General features: G+C 53.4%; 2 protein-coding genes across 3 annotated transcripts in view; one reads left to right on the forward strand and one right to left on the reverse strand.

The window, feature by feature from the left end:
- SPSB2 (splA/ryanodine receptor domain and SOCS box containing 2) overlaps positions 1–12,448 on the forward strand; it is a 36,553-nt gene extending 24,105 nt beyond the window's left edge. The window contains exons 2-5 of one of the 2 annotated variants that reach the window (XM_064377494.1): positions 6,603–6,729; positions 9,618–9,834; positions 10,403–11,146; positions 12,050–12,448. In XM_064377494.1, the coding sequence (XP_064233564.1) occupies positions 10,483–11,146; positions 12,050–12,177 (792 nt within the window). In that variant the 5' untranslated portion in view covers positions 6,603–6,729; positions 9,618–9,834; positions 10,403–10,482 and the 3' untranslated portion in view covers positions 12,178–12,448. Of the gene's footprint in view, positions 1–6,602; positions 6,730–9,617; positions 9,835–10,061; positions 10,144–10,402; positions 11,147–12,049 lie in introns of those variants that run through there. The other variant, XM_012472835.2, reaches the window with a different exon arrangement.
- An 87-nt stretch (positions 12,449–12,535) lies between these two features.
- TPI1 (triosephosphate isomerase 1) lies at positions 12,536–15,922 on the reverse strand. The gene is made up of 7 exons (XM_012472834.3): positions 15,661–15,922; positions 14,331–14,454; positions 14,165–14,249; positions 13,957–14,089; positions 13,576–13,661; positions 13,218–13,305; positions 12,536–13,089 (listed from the first exon to the last, which is right to left on the reverse strand). The coding sequence occupies exons 1-7, from the start codon at positions 15,884–15,886 to the stop codon at positions 12,971–12,973; spliced, it is 861 nt and encodes a 286-aa protein (XP_012328257.2). The 5' UTR covers positions 15,887–15,922; the 3' UTR covers positions 12,536–12,970.
- Positions 15,923–16,364: the final 442 nt, after the last annotated feature.

The raw sequence follows: 16,364 nt of genomic DNA on the forward strand, positions 1-16,364 counted from the left end.
CGGCTCACGGAAACCTCTGCCTCCCGGTTCAAGTGATTCTCCTGCCTCAGCCTCCAGAGTAGCTGGGATTACAGGCACGCGCCACCACACCCAGCTAATTTTTTGTACTTTTAGTAGATACAGGGTTTATCCATGTTGGTCAGGCTGGTCTTGAACTCCCAACCTCAGGTGATCTGCCTGCCTTGGCCTCCCAAAGTACTGGGATTACAGGTGTGAGCCACCATGCCTGGCTATCTGTGGTATTTTCTTATGGCAGTCTTAGCAAAAAATTTAGTAAAATAATTAGCAAGTGATGAGTTTTAAGTACGATTTACCTCTGTTTTTAATATAATTAAATTATAAGCTTATACAATTTTAGTTTTAATAATGGCTGTGTTTAACTGGTTCACGGAATTCATGAAAAATTAACAATTAGCTCAGCCCCAACACACTAACACGACTGCACATTTTAATGAGTTCCAATTTTTTTTTTTTTTTTTTTGAGACAGAGTCTTGCTCTGTCCCCAGGCTGGAGTGTAGTGGCACAATATTGGCTCACTGCAACCTCTGCCTCCCAGGTTCAAGCCATTCTCCTGCCTCAGCCTCCCAAGTAGGTGGGACTACAGACATGCCATCATGTCTGGCTAATGTTTGTATTTTTAGTACAGATGAGATTTCACTGCAGCCTTGACCTAGGCTCAAGTGATCCTCCTGCCTCAGCCTCCCAAGTAGCTAGGACTACAGGCATACACCAACACACCTGGCTATTTTTTTTTTTTTTGCAGAGGTGGGGTCTCCCTATGTTGCCCAGGCTGGTCTCAATCTCCTGTACTCAAGCTATCCAACCGCCTTGGCCTCCCAAAATGCTAGGATCGCAGGCATGTGCCACCTGCACTTGGCCTCCAATAGATTTTGAGTTCTTCAGTTTCACTCTGCACCCTATTGCCTGGCACAGTGTCTACCACACAGTAAATGTTGCACAGGATGGTCTCAATCTCTTGACCTCGTGATCTGCCCACCTTGGCCTCCCAAAGTGCTGGGATTATAGGCATGAGCCACTGAACCTGGCCATGAGTCCCAAATTTCTAAATCCACCCAAGAACTCTTTTCTCAGCCCCAGGCTCATACATCTAACCTCCCATTTCATTTCTCCACTTACATGAGGCACAGACAGCTCAAACTCAACGTGTCCGAAACCAAATTCTCTATCTTGTCCTCTAACTCTGCTTTTATTTATTTATTTATTATTTATTTTTTGAGATGGACTGTCGCTCTGGTCACCCAGGCTGGAGTGCAGTGGCATTATCTCAGCTCATTGCAACCTCCACCTCCCAGATTCAAGAGATTCTCCTGACTCAGCCTCCTGAGGAGCTGGGACTACAGGTATATGCCACCACACCCAGCTAATTTTTGTATTTTTAGTAGAGATGGGGTGCCATTATCTTGGCCAGGATGGTCTCAAACTCCTGACCTCAAGGTGATCTGCCCACCTTGGCCTCCCAAAGTGCTGGAATTATAGGCGTGAGCCACCGTGCCAGGCCTGCTTTTCTTTTCTTTTTTCTTTTTTTTTTTTTCGGAGGCAGAGTCTTGCTCTGTCGCCCAGGCTAGAGTGCAGTGGTGCTATCTTGGCTCACTACAACCTCTGCCTCCCAGGTTGAAGCGATTCTCTTGCCTCAACCTCCCAAGTAGCTGGGATACAGGTGCCGCCACCACACCCGGCTAATTTTTGTATTTTTATTAGAGACGGGGTTTTAGTATGTTGGCCAGGATAGTCTTGAACTCCTGACCTCGTGATCCACCTTCCTTGGCTTCCCAAAGTGCTGGGATTACAGGGGTGAGCCACTGCGCCCAGTCCCGGCCTGCTTTTCTTTAGTGTTACCTATATCACTTTCAGATTCTTAAATCAAAATCCTTGGATCATCCTTGTAGAACTACCAAATAGAATCTTTTCTTTTTGCTTGTTTGTTTGTTGTTTTGGTTTTTTTGCAACAGGGCCTAGCTCTGCTGCTCAGGCTGGAGTAGTACAGTGGCACAATCATGGTTCGCTGCAGCCTTGACCTGGGCTCAAGTGATCCTCCTCCCTCAGACTCCCAAGTAGCTAGGATTACAGGCATGCACCAACACGCCTGGCTATTTTTTTGTAGAGGTGGGGTCTCCCTATGTTGCTCAGGCAGGTCTCAGTCTCCTGTACTCAAGTGATCCAACCACTTTGGCCTCCCAAAATGCTAGGATTGCAGGCGTAAGCCACCTGCACTTGGCCTCCAGTAGATCTTGAGTTCTTCAGTTTCACTCTGCACCCTACTACCTGGCACAGTGTCTAGTACACAGTAAATGTTCGATAAATACTGTTTTTTATTTTTCAGACAGGATCTCACTCTGTCACCCAGGGGCAACTGCAATAGCAAGATCACAGCTCACTGCAGCCTGGACCTCCCAGGCACAAACAAACCTTCCACCTCAAACTCCAGGATAGCTGGTATTACAGGAGTGAGCCACTATGCCTGGCCTAAATGTGCTATTTAAAAAAAGTAATCAAGAACACCCTCCCTTCAATTTGGCTTTGCCCTTATAGATAAAATCCTTTACCTCCTCCTTCCACTTTGAGTATCACTGGTAAGTAGTGAACAAGTGACAAGCTTGGAAGGTACCCTGTTAGGACTCACTAGCAAGAAATAGAGGCTCTGAAGGATATCAAAAGGAAAACTAGGGCCTGTGTGGTGGCTCACCCTGTTATCCCAGCACTTTGGGAGGCCAAGGAGGGCGAATCACGAGGTCAGGAGATCAAGACCATCCTGGCCAACATGGTGAAACCCCGTCTCTATTAAAAATACAAAATTAGCCAGCCGTGGTGGCACACACCTGTAATCCCAGCTACTCTGGAGGCTGAGGCAGGAGCATAGCTTGAATCCGGGAGGTGGAGGTTGCAGTGAGCCGAGATCACGTCACTGCACTCCAGCCTGGGCATCCGAATAAGACTCTGTCTCCAAAAAAAAAAAGGAAAACTAGGAAAAATTGAATCTCTTAAAAAATAGCAAGGATAGACAAAAGAGCATTTACCTTTGTAACAGGTATGCTCCTTTACGCTGCAGTTTCTTTCTCCCCTTTTGAAACGGTCTCGCTACATCACCCGTCCTCCTAGAGTATTCACAGGCTGGATCATAGCTCACTGCAGTCTCGACACCCAGGGCTCAAGCAATCCTCCCACCTCGGCCTCCTGAGTAGCTGGGACCACAGACATGAGCCATCGCCCTGGCTCCCATACAGTTTCTAACATAACCTGGGTGTCTCCCACTTCTGACCTCCCTGCAGGGCTGTTGGGCCCCACAGGGTTGTGGGGTGTCCCTTATGCTGTGCTGAGGTGCAGGATCCAAGAAGTAAAGAGACAGGACACTATAGAACTGGTGAAGAGCATCTGGAGGGTGGGGCCATGCCACCTATGAGCGGAGATCAGCGAGACCCCGAGTGCCCAGAAGCATCCGTATTTATTAGGGGGAAGGGTCGTGAGTGAGGTCATCTATAGGTTTAGTGATAGGGCATACATAATCACGAGTCACAAGCGAGGGGGCCATCCCATTATGTCATCTGGGCAGAGAGGTGGACTGTGTGCAGTAGGGGGTCGTGCCGTGCGCAGTATAGAGAGTTGTGTACAGAAAAGGGGTCCACCCCCATTAGGTCACCGAGGCAAGGAGGTGGGCTGTGTTCAACAGGTGTCGTGTGCAATACTTCTTATCTGGGGACTGGAGACTTCAAAGGATTTCTAACAGAAGGATACTGTAAGCCAATGCAGTGGGAGCTGACAGACTTGTGTTCTTGAGATGATGTGAGCTAGCACAGAAGTGAGAAACAACCGACAGGGTGTACAGCCGCCTTGACTGGTCACACCAGAGGGGTTCTTCTCCCCAGGTTATTTCCAGGATCTCAGGCCTGAAGCCTACTTTCCACAGGAACTGGATGCAAGGTACTACAACTCCTTTATCAGGAGGAGAGGCTCTTGCTCCAAGCCTGCCATACAGCATATGCCCTTTCAGGCAGGGACGCCACTGCCTGGGTCTTTAGTTCTTGTCCTGATCTGGCTGTTTTCCCGTGTACTGCTTCTGTTCTGTGACTGCTCTATGCATTCCTCCTACTACAAACTACTATATGGAAAGAATTTTTAAAAAATACTATATGGCTATATGGAAAGATTATATAAATCAGCACTAAATGTGTCAGCACAGCTCCGACTACAATACCTATATGATTATACAGAAAGATTATATAGAACTAAGTATGTCAGATATGACTATATAAGCTAGATATATATAAGCAGTAAGTTATACTTCGGGTACTAATTCTATATACTAACATATGATTATATATAAAGGATTATGTAAAGGAAATAGCTGAGTAATAACACTATAACATATTCTTCAGGTGCCTGGCGTCTGGACAGTTCTCCTTCCTCGGTGCCCGTGGGGGGTGTTACACTCCCTCCTCAGGGAGAACAAAATGATTCTTTCCCAGTGGAGAGTCCCTAGACATAACCACCCTAATAGAAAGAGGGATGGGGAAGGAAACATTTTGAGGCTGATGGAATGGAACCTTTTAAAACATAAAGAACTTTAGGGGGTAAGCCTCAATTAGGAAATTTCCCACAAGCACTCAGTCCCTTCCACTCCCTTCTGGAACCCGGGCTACAGTCGCCCTCAGCAGCCGGTTTAGCGGCCCTCGCTGCGGAGCAGAGACTTTCAGCCTCAGGCCCTCGTGTCCGCCTCGGGTCTTTTTTGTTCTGGGCCAGAATGTTCCAGGCGTGAACCTCAGCGCTGGGGCCAGCGAAGATACTGGCGGGGACAGGAGCTGCACTTCAGGGGAGAGCCCTGGGTGGAGGGCTCCAGTTTCTGTCGCGACTTAAGGCTTGAACTGCTGGGAGAAGGTCCCGCGACGCATGCGGCCGCTGTGGGGCGCGCGAGGCACTCCGACAGCCTGCTTGTTGCGCGCCCGCTCACGTGACCGCTGGGCCGGTGTGAGTCAGCGCCTCCCCCGTCCCCTGCTGCGAGCCTTGGCACAAGCTTTGCGGTGGTTACGTAACTAGCACCTGGGCGGCTGCGCGGGGTGGGGCGTGGGCGCTGCGCTGGGCGGGGCGGGGCGTTGGCCCAGCGCCCGGCGGCGACAGAGAATCCCGGTTTTAAAAATTTCCTGGCCTGACGCCGTGTCTCACGCCTGTAATCCCAGCACTTTGAGAGCTGAAGCCGGCGAATCATGAGGTCCAGAGACCAAGACCATCCTGGACAACATGGTGAAACCCTGTCTCTACTAAAAATACAAAAAATAGCCCGGTGTGGTGGCGCGCCTGTAGTCCCAGCTACTCGGGAGGCTGAGGCAGGAGAATCGCTTGAACCCGGGAGGCGGAGGTTGCGGTGAAACGAGATAGCGCTACTGCACTGCAGCCTGGGGACAGAGCAAGACTCCGTCTCAGAAAGAAAAAATAAATTCGGCTGCGTCATTTGCCATTTCCTCCCACTGCCAGCGGAGGCTTTTCGGAGTTGGATCTTGACGTTGGATTTTCCAGTTCTGTGGTCTTGGACAAGGCGTTTAACTTCTCTAAGCCTTAGTTTAAGAATCTAAAATTGGGTTATCTTTGTTGTGAGGATTGAAGGAAATGTGGCGTTTCATTGCAGACTCATTTAACAATGCTCAAATTAAATAGGGCGGAGTGGGGCCAGGCCCCATTCCGTGTGAGTGGGAGATGGAAGACTATGTTCTCTTGGCCCCAGTTCTGGGCGCTTCAGTGTGTATCTTGTGAAGCTGACAGCGATTCTACTGTTTTGTGTATTAAACTAGATTGTAGTGTTTTTCTGTTGTTTTTGAGACGGAGTCTTGCTCTTCGCCCAGGCTGGAGTGTAATGGCACTATCTTGGCTCACTGCAACCTCTGCCTCCCGGGTTCAAGCAATTCTCTGCCTCAGCCTCCCCAGTAGCTGTAGCTGGGATTACAGGTGCCTGCCACCACACCTGGCTAATTTTTTTATATTTTTAGTAGAGATGGGGTTTCACCATCTTGGCCAGGCTGGTCTTGAACTCCTGACGTCGTGATTCATGCACCTCGGCTTCCCAGAGTGGTGGGATTACAGGCATGATCCACGGCGCCCAGCCTAGATTGTAGTGTTTTCATATACTTCCTTTCTGTATAACATGATCCATCTGAAAGGCCATCAAGCAGGTTGTTAGGCAATCAACCGAAAAAACAATTCCCTTCCATGCTAGCATACAAGTCTATCTCCAAAGTGGCAAAAACAAAACAAAACAAAAAAAACCCTAAAACTAAAAAAATCTGTATGTGCAATCAAGATTCAAAAAAATCTGTGAAGCAAATCTCAGCTCACTGCACTCCGCCTTCTGAGTTCAAGCAGTTCTCCTCTCTCAGCTTCCTGAGTAACTGGGATTACAGGCATCTGCCACCACACCCGGCTAATTTTTGTATTTTTTTAGTAGAGACAGGGTTTCACCATGCTGAGACTAGTCTCAAACTCCCAACCTCAAGCAATCTGCCCGCCTCAGCCTCCCAAAGTGCTGGGATTACAGAAGTGAGCCACTGCGCCGGGCCTATTTTATTATTATTATTAATTTGTTTATTTCTTTTGGTAGAGATGGGGTCTCACTGTGTTGCCCAGGCTGATCTCAAAACTCAGCTCAAGCTCCTGCTTCAGCCTCTGAAAGTGGTAGGATTACAGGAATGAGCCACTGCACCCAGCCTACTAAGGGATTTTCTCAGGTAACTTTAACTATGTGACATAATTGTAATTTACTTTTCATTTTCTATTCCTTCAAAACATGAAGCCTATAGCGCAGTGACAGTCCAGCCCCTTCAGCCTGGAGTCCCACCTCCCAGTCCCCACATGTGCTCTCTCACTAAGGTTGCCAGTAACCTTTGACCAAAACAATCTTGTAAGTAATGAAAACTATTTTCGACATTGTTGTGCTCTCTTTGATCCTCCTCTTGCTCTGCACTCTCTCTCTGTCCCCTCACCCATATTTCACTCACTCATTCTCATAGTTCAACTCCTGACTAAAGGCTGACACCCCTCCCAAATCCCTGTCTCCAGCCCAGGCCTCTCATTCGACCTCCAGATCTGCCATTTTCTAGTGTGTTCTGGATGGTTCTATTTGCTTGTGGCTCAGACACCTCAAAAACACATCCTAAACTGAACTTACCATCTCCCTCTCCCACCCTGCTGCCCCTGTCCCCAGTTACTCCTCTGTCATCTCTATCTTGATTGGTGGCACCATCATCCAATCGATTTTTCCAGGCTAGAAACTTCCCTTTTTTTTTTTGAGACAGAGTGTCGTTCTGTCGCCTTGGCTGGAGTGCAGTAGCGCCATCTCGGCTCACTGCAATCTCCACCTCCCGCGTTCAAGCAGTTCTCCTGCTTCACCCTCCCAAGTAGCTGGGATTACAGGTGCCCACCATTACACCTGGCTAATTTTTGTATTTTTAGTAGAGACGCAGTTTCACCATGTTGGCCAGGCTGGTTTCGAACTCCCGACCTCAGGTGATCCACCTGCCTCAGCCTCTGAAAGTGCTGGGATTACATGTGTGAGCCATCGCTCCCGGCCTTAACTCCACATCTAATCAGTCACCAAATCTTGCCATTTCATCAGTGTTTCTTGAATTCTTTTCATTCTTATTTCTACTGTCCTATTTCAGGCTCTTGACACTTGTCACCTGGGCTGCTAGAAATGGTGTCTTTGCTTCCAGTCCTATTTCCCTTGAAGCCTCCTCTACATTGCTGTCAGGGTGGTTTTCCCAAAATGCAGATCTGGCCAGGCACAGTGGCTCACGCCTGTAATCCCAGCACTTTGGGACACTGAGGCAGGAGGATCGCTTGACCCAGGTGTACGAGACCAGCCTGGGCAACAGAATGAGACCGAGACTCTGTCTCTATTTTTAAAATTAAAAGATAATAATTAAAATTTTTTTTAAATAAAAATAAATTAGTTCGGCATGGTGGCATGCACCTGTAGTCCCAGCTACTCAGGAGGCTGAGGTGGGAGGATGGCCAGAGCTCAGGAGGTTGTGGCTGCCATGAATCATGATCACACTACTCCATTACAGCCTGGATGATAAAGTGAGACCCTGGCTCAAAATATGAAAATAAATCAAATGCATATCTGACCATGTTCCTCTCCTGCTTCTATCCTACAGTGGCTCCCCGTCACTGGCCTGTCTTATGGGAAAATACTTACAATCCTTAACTCAGCCTAGAAGGCCTCTGTGACTTCCTGTCTACTTCTCTGGTCCCTCTCATGCTTCCTTCCTGGCTGTAGCAACCATGAAGCTGTCGTACTTCCCCAAACCCACCTGCTGCTTCTTGCTTTTTTTCCTGCAGACTTCTCTGTCTAGAATGTCTTCTACATGCAGCAACCCTAACCCAGCCTCCATACTGCAGAGAAGTGGCCCGTCTCAGCCCAATTCCTAGTCATCCTCTAAGATTCAGCCCAGGTGTCACCTCCTCAAGGACATGTTCCTTTCCTAGCTGCTTGAACCCTGGATAGGAGTCCTATTCCTTTTATTCTTTTTATCTCCATAATATCATTTACTATTACTACATGATACATTGTTTTATAAAAGTCTTTGTAACCTCCTTAAGGATTCACTGCTTCATCTCCAGTGCTTAGCACAAATCATTAAATGCGAACCAGAAACTGTTCCAAATGTGTTACAACATAACCTCATTGGATCCTCACTACCAACCCCATGCAATAGACACTAATGTGATCTCTGTCTTAGAAACAGGCACGGGGAGGTTCAGTGATTTGCCCAAGGTCATACACACACTGGCCTTCAGGTACTCATGCCCGGGCAGTCTGCTTCCACAGCTGCAGCCTTGGCCATTGCCTCCTTATGTGTCAGCACTCGGTAAGCACACTGACAGCTATGCTTCGTGAGTGCATACTATGTACCCGGCTCTGTGTTACATGCTTTACCTGGATTATTTCAACTGCACAACAACTCTCTACTTTACAGAAAACTACACAACTCTGGGGCAGGGCACAGTGGCTCATGCCTGAAATCCCAGCACTTTGGGAGGCCAAGGCAGGAGAATCGCTTGAGCCCAAAAGTTTGAGACCCGGCTGGGCAACGTAGCGAGACCTCGTCTCTAAAAAAATTTTTTTAATTAGCTGGGCGTGGTAGCAAATGCCTGTAGTCCCAGCTACTTGGGAGGCTGAGGTAGGAGGATCTAGCCCAGGACGTCAAGGCTGCAGTGGACTGTGATGGCGCCACTGAACTCCAGCTTGGGTGACAGAGCAATACCCTGTCTCAAAACAAAACAGTAATGTGGCAGGTTCCACAAGATCACACAGCTAAATAGTGGCATAGCTTCACCCAAACCTGAATTCTTAGCCAGGACACTCTACCAAATGAGATCAACGGCTCAGTAATGGATTGGCATCCAGTGTGAAGACTGGACCAGCAGGGAGAACTATGATACGGACAGCCCAGAGCCTGACAGAGTTCAGAGCCACAGAGGTGGCACAGGCTGACTCACAACCCGAGCAGAAAGGGACCAACCCAGAAACAGTGACCCAGAATCACAGGGAAATGGAAATGGGAGTCAGCACAATGGAGCCCCTCCTTGACCCCAAGCTCCTTATCCTCAGGGGCGCAGGAGTTGGTTGCACAGGCGGCTCAAAAGTCTTGACGGTGGAGAACACCATCCCCAGGGATTTCCGAGGCGGTGTCCATCAAAGCGTTGATTCTGAGCTGGGCCTGCCCAGGTGCGGACTCCGTCGCAGCGAGAGAAGAGTTAACCGCCCCCGGACTTCGCCGTTGGGGAGGAGCCTCGGGCAAGGTCGCAACCCGGGGCGGAGATCTAAGGTTAACCGCCGCGGGTGGGCTCCACGGGGGCGGGGCGCGCTCTCCGCGGCTGCGGCCTAGGAAAGGGGTCACTGCCCCGAGGGGGCGGAGCTCCGCAGGGGCGTGGCCTCGGGGCTGCGCGGCCCGGGACGGCGAGGAGCGGGTTAACATCCCGGGGGACCTGGAGGGGCGGGGCCGCAGGGCGGGCGCGGCCCTGGGGAGGTGCTGGGGGCGGAAGCGGCTGGCGGTCTGCGCCCGGCGCGCTTCGGCTTCTTTCTGCCCGGCTCCTGCAGAGGCCTGGCAACTTCCAGGGCTGGGAAGCCAACCGAGGTTCGGGGGCAGCGGCGAGGGCTCAGGGCGGGAAGGGGGGATGGTCCATGCTGAGGCCTTAAGTGGGGAAACTCGCGAGAGTCTCGGGCGATCTGGGACAGATGGGGCGAGGGCAGATGATGGGCCCAGGAGCTTTGGGGCAGCGAGGAGGGAGGAGCGGGCCAGCTGGCAAACTTGGGTGAAAGGATGGGGTGTCTGGGTGACGAGCCCTCGCCAGGATTCTGCTCTTCACACCCCTTCTACCCCAACTCCCTTCCAGGTCAATTCCACACTGGAGCTCAACTTTCAGGAGACGCCCCAGCAAGCCTCTTTCGGGGAGTTCTCCAACTTCTCACTTCCATGGGCCAGACGGCCCTGGCGGGGGGCAGCAGCAGCACCCCCACCCCACAGGCCCTGTACTCTGACCTCTCCTGTCCCGAGGGCTTGGAAGAGCTGCTGTCTGCACCCCCTCCTGACCTGGGGACCCAGCGGCGCCACGGTTGGAACCCCAAAGACTGTTCAGAGAACATTGAGGTCAAGGAAAGGGGGTTGTACTTTGAGCGGCGGCCCGTGGCCCAGAGCACTGATGGGGCCCGGGGTAAGAGGGGCTACTCGAGGGGCCTGCACGCCTGGGAGATCAGCTGGCCCCCAGAGCAGAGGGGCACGCATGCCGTGGTGGGCGTGGCCACGGCCCTCGCCCCGCTACAGGCTGACCACTACGCGGCGCTGCTGGGCAGCAACAGCGAGTCGTGGGGCTGGGACATCGGCCGGGGGAAGCTGTACCATCAGAGCAAGGGGCCCGGGGCCCCCCAGTATCCAGCGGGAACTCAGGGTGAGCAGCTGGAGGTGCCAGAGAGGCTGCTGGTAGTTCTGGACATGGAGGAGGGAACCTTGGGCTACGCTATTGGGGGCACCTACCTGGGGCCAGCCTTCCGTGGACTGAAGGGCAGGACCCTCTATCCGGCAGTAAGCGCTGTCTGGGGCCAGTGCCAGGTCCGCATCCGCTACCTGGGCGAAAGGAGAGGTGAGGCATTGGGCAGGTGTGGGGAGAACTTTCTGTCCCTGGTGGCAGCGGTTTGGGATGGAAACTCTTGACGAGCAAAGGGGATGGACCTTCATCCAACCTGCCTCTTTTCTCTGTTCAGTGTTGGGAAAGGCTAAGGGTCTTCACAGCTGTTATTTAATTTAATCCAATACCAATAGAGGTGAAACAGGCCTGAGAAAGCAACTTTCTCAAGTTCTCTTGGCCAGTAAGTGATGAACCTTCAGAATGGAGGGAGGCACTCCAGGGCTGAGGGCGTTCAGGAGATCCCAACCCCTGAGCAGGAGTTCCAAAGGGTTAGGTACTGGGTTTGGTGTACAGGTCCAAAAGGAGGACGACGGGCAGAGCCAGGCACCCAGGGTGTACATGGGATTCCCTGGGCTCAGCCCTCTGTGCCACATACCTACTTCCTTCCTCAGCCAGACCTCAGGATGGAGCCACTGGGGCCCTGGGCACCAGGGAGGAGGCAGGGCCTTAGGGTGGGACAGCAGGGGAGGAGCCTCCCCAGGAAGTGACTGGGGCCAGGGCTTGGAGCTGCTCTCTGCAGTTGTGTGAGCTGTAGAGTGGAGGACCATCCTTCCTCACCTCAGCCCCAGCTCCCAAGCCTCTGGAGTCAAAGCCTGGGCCAGCTCCACCACCATTAGAGCTACCTTGGCCTGTCGCTTAGAGGGCTTTAGCCAGCACTTCACCTCCAGCTCTGACTAGGGATGTGTGAAAACTTCACTGGGAGGCAGCACTTCGGGGTACCTCAGATCTCCCTTTCAGCTAAGGTGGGCATACTTGAAGCAGGAAAGCAGAAAGGCATCTGGGCAGGACCCTGTAGTTTTGAGGACCTCTGGCTGGTGGCTGCACCCATACTCACCTTCCCCTCCTTCTCTCTCCCAGCGGAGCCACACTCCCTTCTGCATCTGAGCCGCCTGTGTGTGCGCCACACCCTGGGGGATACCCGGCTTGGCCAGGTATCTGCCCTGCCCTTGCCCCCTGCCATGAAGCGCTACCTGCTCTACCAGTGAGCCTTGTGATACCAGACTGTGCTGGGGCCTTGCCACCACCCCTGCCCTTCAGGAGGTGGGGAGGCACTGCTAGCCTAGACCAGCTACTGAAAGCCAGTGAGGCTGGGCCCCTACCCCAACCCAAGCTCTGGGGAAATCAACAGCCCCAGAGCCACTCAGAGGGAGGAAGAGAGAGAGCCAGCATTCAAGGTTATGGCAGTCTGCTACGCAAAACAGTTTTTGAAGTAAAAATACTAAGAGGTGTTGTTACAACAGCCTGTTTATGGTTTTGTTTTTTTGCACAAGGGATAATTTCTATAGCTGCCTCAAAAAGGAAGATTTTATGGACAAGTCCAGTGAAGGCGGACAGACCACAAGACCTAGTGCCAGGTGTTTATTCCCTCACATGTGGGTGGTTCACATACACACACAGGCACGGGCACCCCGGGGAGAGGGCAACACTCCTGGTTTCTGAGGGGAGGATCTTGGCCTCACTGTGAGGATGGTTTCTCTCCCACCCTCACTAGAGCCTAGGGGACCCACTAGTAAATTTCACCCCTTCCAATTCTCAGCCAAGGAGAAGCCACCTCGGTGACGTTTAGTTCCAACCATTATAGTAAGTGGAGAAGGGATTGGCCTGGTCCCAACCATTACAGGGTGAAGATGTAAACGGTAAAGGAAGGTACAGTTTGGATGAGGCCACAAGAGGGGGCAGATGACACCATCAGAAGCATGTGCAGGGAGGGGCAGTTACTGGGCTTCTGGGCTGCTTAGTCCCTGGCTTGGCAGGAAAGATAGGGAAGATGGATGGGCCTCATTGTTTGGCACTGATGATGTCCACAAATTCAGGCTTGAGGGAAGCACCACCCACGAGGAAGCCATCCACATCAGGCTGGCTGGCCAGCTCCTTGCAGGTTGCTCCAGTCACAGAGCCTGGGAAGGGAGCAGAACAAGGGCTTGGTCAACGATGGGATGAGTATGCCCCATCCCCACCTCCATGTCCCAGGGCTCAGTCTAGCCCTCAGCCCACTCCACCTCAGCCAGGAAGCAAAGCCACTCACCTCCATAAATGATACGGGTGCTCTGAGCCACGGCATCAGAGACGTTGGACTTAAGCCATCCTCGGAGCTTCTCATGTACTTCCTGGGCCTAGAACAAGAAGCTAGCCTTACCTTTTCTGCCCCTTACTCTAAGAGGAAAAATCAGTGGCACCAGTGGACACTTAGTGTGGCTTCTGATTGAGTCTGAGTACCAAGGCTCAGATCCAAGCCAGGCCATGGAATGGATGCCCTTGGACAAGTCACTGTCTCTGGGCTCAAAGTCTCCCTGTCTTTAAAATAAGGGGTTGGCCTAGATGGTCTGTATCTGTCCAAACCTGTGGCAGGCTGGGATGAGGGCAGGGCTTCTGGGCTCAGTTACCTGTTGGGGTGTTGCAGTCTTGCCCGTGCCAATGGCCCACACAGGCTCATAGGCCAGGACGACCTTGCTCCAGTCCTTCACATTATCTGCAGGGCAGAGATCACAGATGGAGGGAAGGGTGGACAGGAAGGAGCTGTCCAGATTCCCCAGAGTATGAAGAATGGTTGCCTACTGCCCCCTGGTGGTCATTGGGGGATTTCCAGGTGGCATCTACCTTGGGGGCTGGAGAAGTGATAGGCACCAAGCAAGGATGCTCACTCCCCCTCCCCCTTTTCCTTTTCTGGATCAGCATGGGGACCAAGACATGCTCCAGGGCCTGACCCTACCCTCTGCATCTCTGTGGCCCTGGCTAGGTTCAAAGGTCCCTTTCTCCAGAGATACCTGCGATGACCTTTGTCTGCTCGAAAACAACCTTCTCAGTGATGCCAGCTTCCCTTTCATCTAGCTTCTCCCCAATGCAGGCGATCACTCCGAGTCCCTCTGCCAGAGCATGGGCCACTTTCTGCCCAATCAGCTGTTGAAGAACAGACTTGGTGAGACATCCTTCTTGGAAAAATTATATCCCTTATCTCCTCTCTTGGCTACTAACCTCATCTGACTCCCCGAAGACATGCCTTCTCTCTGAGTGCCCCAGGACGACCCACGTGGCTCCGCAGTCTTTGATCATGCCAGGGCTAAAGGAAGAGAGGAAGCCAAGGCTCAGCAGGGAGCCCACTTGTGGCTTTCCCTTCACACCCTCTCCACCTCCATCTCACCTGATCTCCCCAGTAAAGGCCCCGTTAGACACTTTGTAGCAGTTCTGCGCAGCCACAGCAATCTTGGGATCTAGCTTCTGCCGGGCGAAGTCGATATAGGCAGTGGGGGGAGCGCAAACCACCTCTGAGGACAAGATGGTCCCACAGTGGGATGAGACTAAAGAAAGCCTTCATTCGCCACAACTCCTAACCAGTGTCCTGGGGCCCCCAGCCCTCGCCCTCTTCTTGGTTCTAGTCTTCCCCCTCTTTTCACCTCAGCAAGATGACCTCTGTCCACTTCCCAGCCCAGGCTGGGCCTGCACTCAACTGGCAGAGCCTTCCAGGTACCCCTGAGAGGCCACGGCCCTTACCCTGCCCTCTGCTCTTTTAACAGCTGTGGCTCCAATTTCCTCGAGCTATTCTGGGCAAAGACACCTCCCAGACTCAGCATTCTCTAGGGGCCAACCCTGCCCCCTTCTAAAATAGCCCATCCTCACCTCCCCTTTACAAGGCAAGGATCTGTAGCAAAAGGAGAAGGGGCCAACTCCTGGGGACTGTATGGGGGCCTCCGGGGCCTTTGGGGAATGAACGAGAAGGGGATGCCTCTTTGGATCAGGCCCGAGGTTCTCTGATTTCGGCTGGGGGTAGGAGGGAAGATGGAGGAGAGCATCCTTTTGCCCGTGGGTGGGACAGAGCTAACTGACTCAGAGGCCTCGAGCGTTCTCGTTTCCCGCTTGGGGAAAGCGGTAGAATGGCTCCTCACTCCCACATCGCTCAGCCTGTTTGGCACCAGCTCGGTCCCCTCCGTGGAAGGCAGGAGTCGCTCAGGCTGCTGAAGGGAAGGGGTCAGAGCTGGGGGCTCTCGGGCCTCGAGCAGCTAGATACTGGGACTCTGCCGCAGGCGAGGCGGGGGAGGAGTCTGGGGCTACGTGCGGCGGCGCACGGCGCCGGAGGCCGTGGGGCAGGTAGCGGGAAGCGCACGCGGCCCAGCCTCCACCCCCACCCCGGGGGCTGCAGTCAGCCTCCCCCGGTCGCCCGCAAAGCCTCGGGCTCCGCTCCTAATGCCGGCGCCCGGCGGGCACAGCCCCAGTGCGCGCCCTGGAGCCACCTTCCTCCCGGAGACCGAAAACGTCCTTTCCTCCCCCACAGTCCGAGGGGGCATCACGTGCTCCGCCCTGCCCCCTCGACGCACCGACAGGGCTGCGGCTGCGGGGCCCCTGCCGGAACCCCAGCGGCCCTCGTCCCCCAGCCCTGCATCAGGTCCGCGCGGACACCGGACTCGGGGCCTCGGGAGACCGCGCTGCCACTCCCGCCCTGGCCCCGGCCCGGCCCCTCCCCAGCGGGGGCTTACCGGTGTCTGCCGGCACCTTGGCCGCGTTTAGAGTGCCGATGAGCTCCCCCAGATTCTGCTTCCTCCCGTTCATCTTCCAGTTCCCCCCCACGAAGAACTTCCTAGAGGGAGCCATGGCGCTGGAACGGAGGCACTGAAGGTCAGTGTCAGCGCGCAGCCGCGGCCACTGCCCGCTTATATAGAGCGCCGCGAAGTGGAACTCCGCCTTCTCGCCGTCCTCCGCCATGGCCCGCCCCGTCCCCCGAAGCCCTGCCCCCCGCCCGCCCTCCTGCCGCCACCCGGCCGCCGCCCGGCGTGGCACTGTTCTGACGTTCCCCCTTCTTGTTGGCAACGTTCTAGGGGCGTAGGGGGCTCTGTCGCCTCTGCCACGATTGCGGGGCTTTTGGCACATGGAGACACCTGTGAGCTCTCGCTTGGCGACTTGAGTCCCCCACGGGGCCAGAAGTGGTTCAGCAGAGCTAGCTCGTGGCAACTTGGCCCGTAGCCCAAATCGCTCACTGGGGCAGAGAGGGCCCCTCTCCATGTATGGGATAGAGAACCCCCTTCCCCCGTCGGAGTAGCTCAGGCCCGACTGCTGAGCAACACCTTGTACCCAGGGAGTCTACCTGAGTCAAGACTTGCCGGGCAAATGCAGGCTTCAGAGCGGGAGGGCAGTTCACAGAGGCATAGGCCGCCAGGAGTATCCCAACCCTCGCCCCAGCTGG

Source organism: Aotus nancymaae, unplaced genomic scaffold, assembly GCF_030222135.1.
Source record: "Aotus nancymaae isolate 86718 unplaced genomic scaffold, 86718_ANA_hifiasm-v0.15.2.pri h1tg000016l, whole genome shotgun sequence".
Lineage (NCBI taxonomy): Eukaryota > Metazoa > Chordata > Mammalia > Primates > Aotidae > Aotus > Aotus nancymaae.

What these genes read in the sequence shown, in the direction of transcription:
- TPI1 (XM_012472834.3), bottom strand. Translation starts at nt 15,886, where the DNA reads ATGGCGGAGGACGGCGAGAAGGCGGAGTTCCACTTCGCGGCGCTCTAT. An exon ending in CAAGGTGCCGGCAGACACCG is followed by an intron (nt 14,455 to 15,660) that starts GTAAGCCCCCGC and finishes TCTTGTCCTCAG; the next exon opens with AGGTGGTTTGCGCTCCCCCC. An exon ending in CACCCGTATCATTTATGGAG is followed by an intron (nt 13,090 to 13,217) that starts GTGAGTGGCTTT and finishes CTCCCTTCCCAG; the next exon opens with GCTCTGTGACTGGAGCAACC.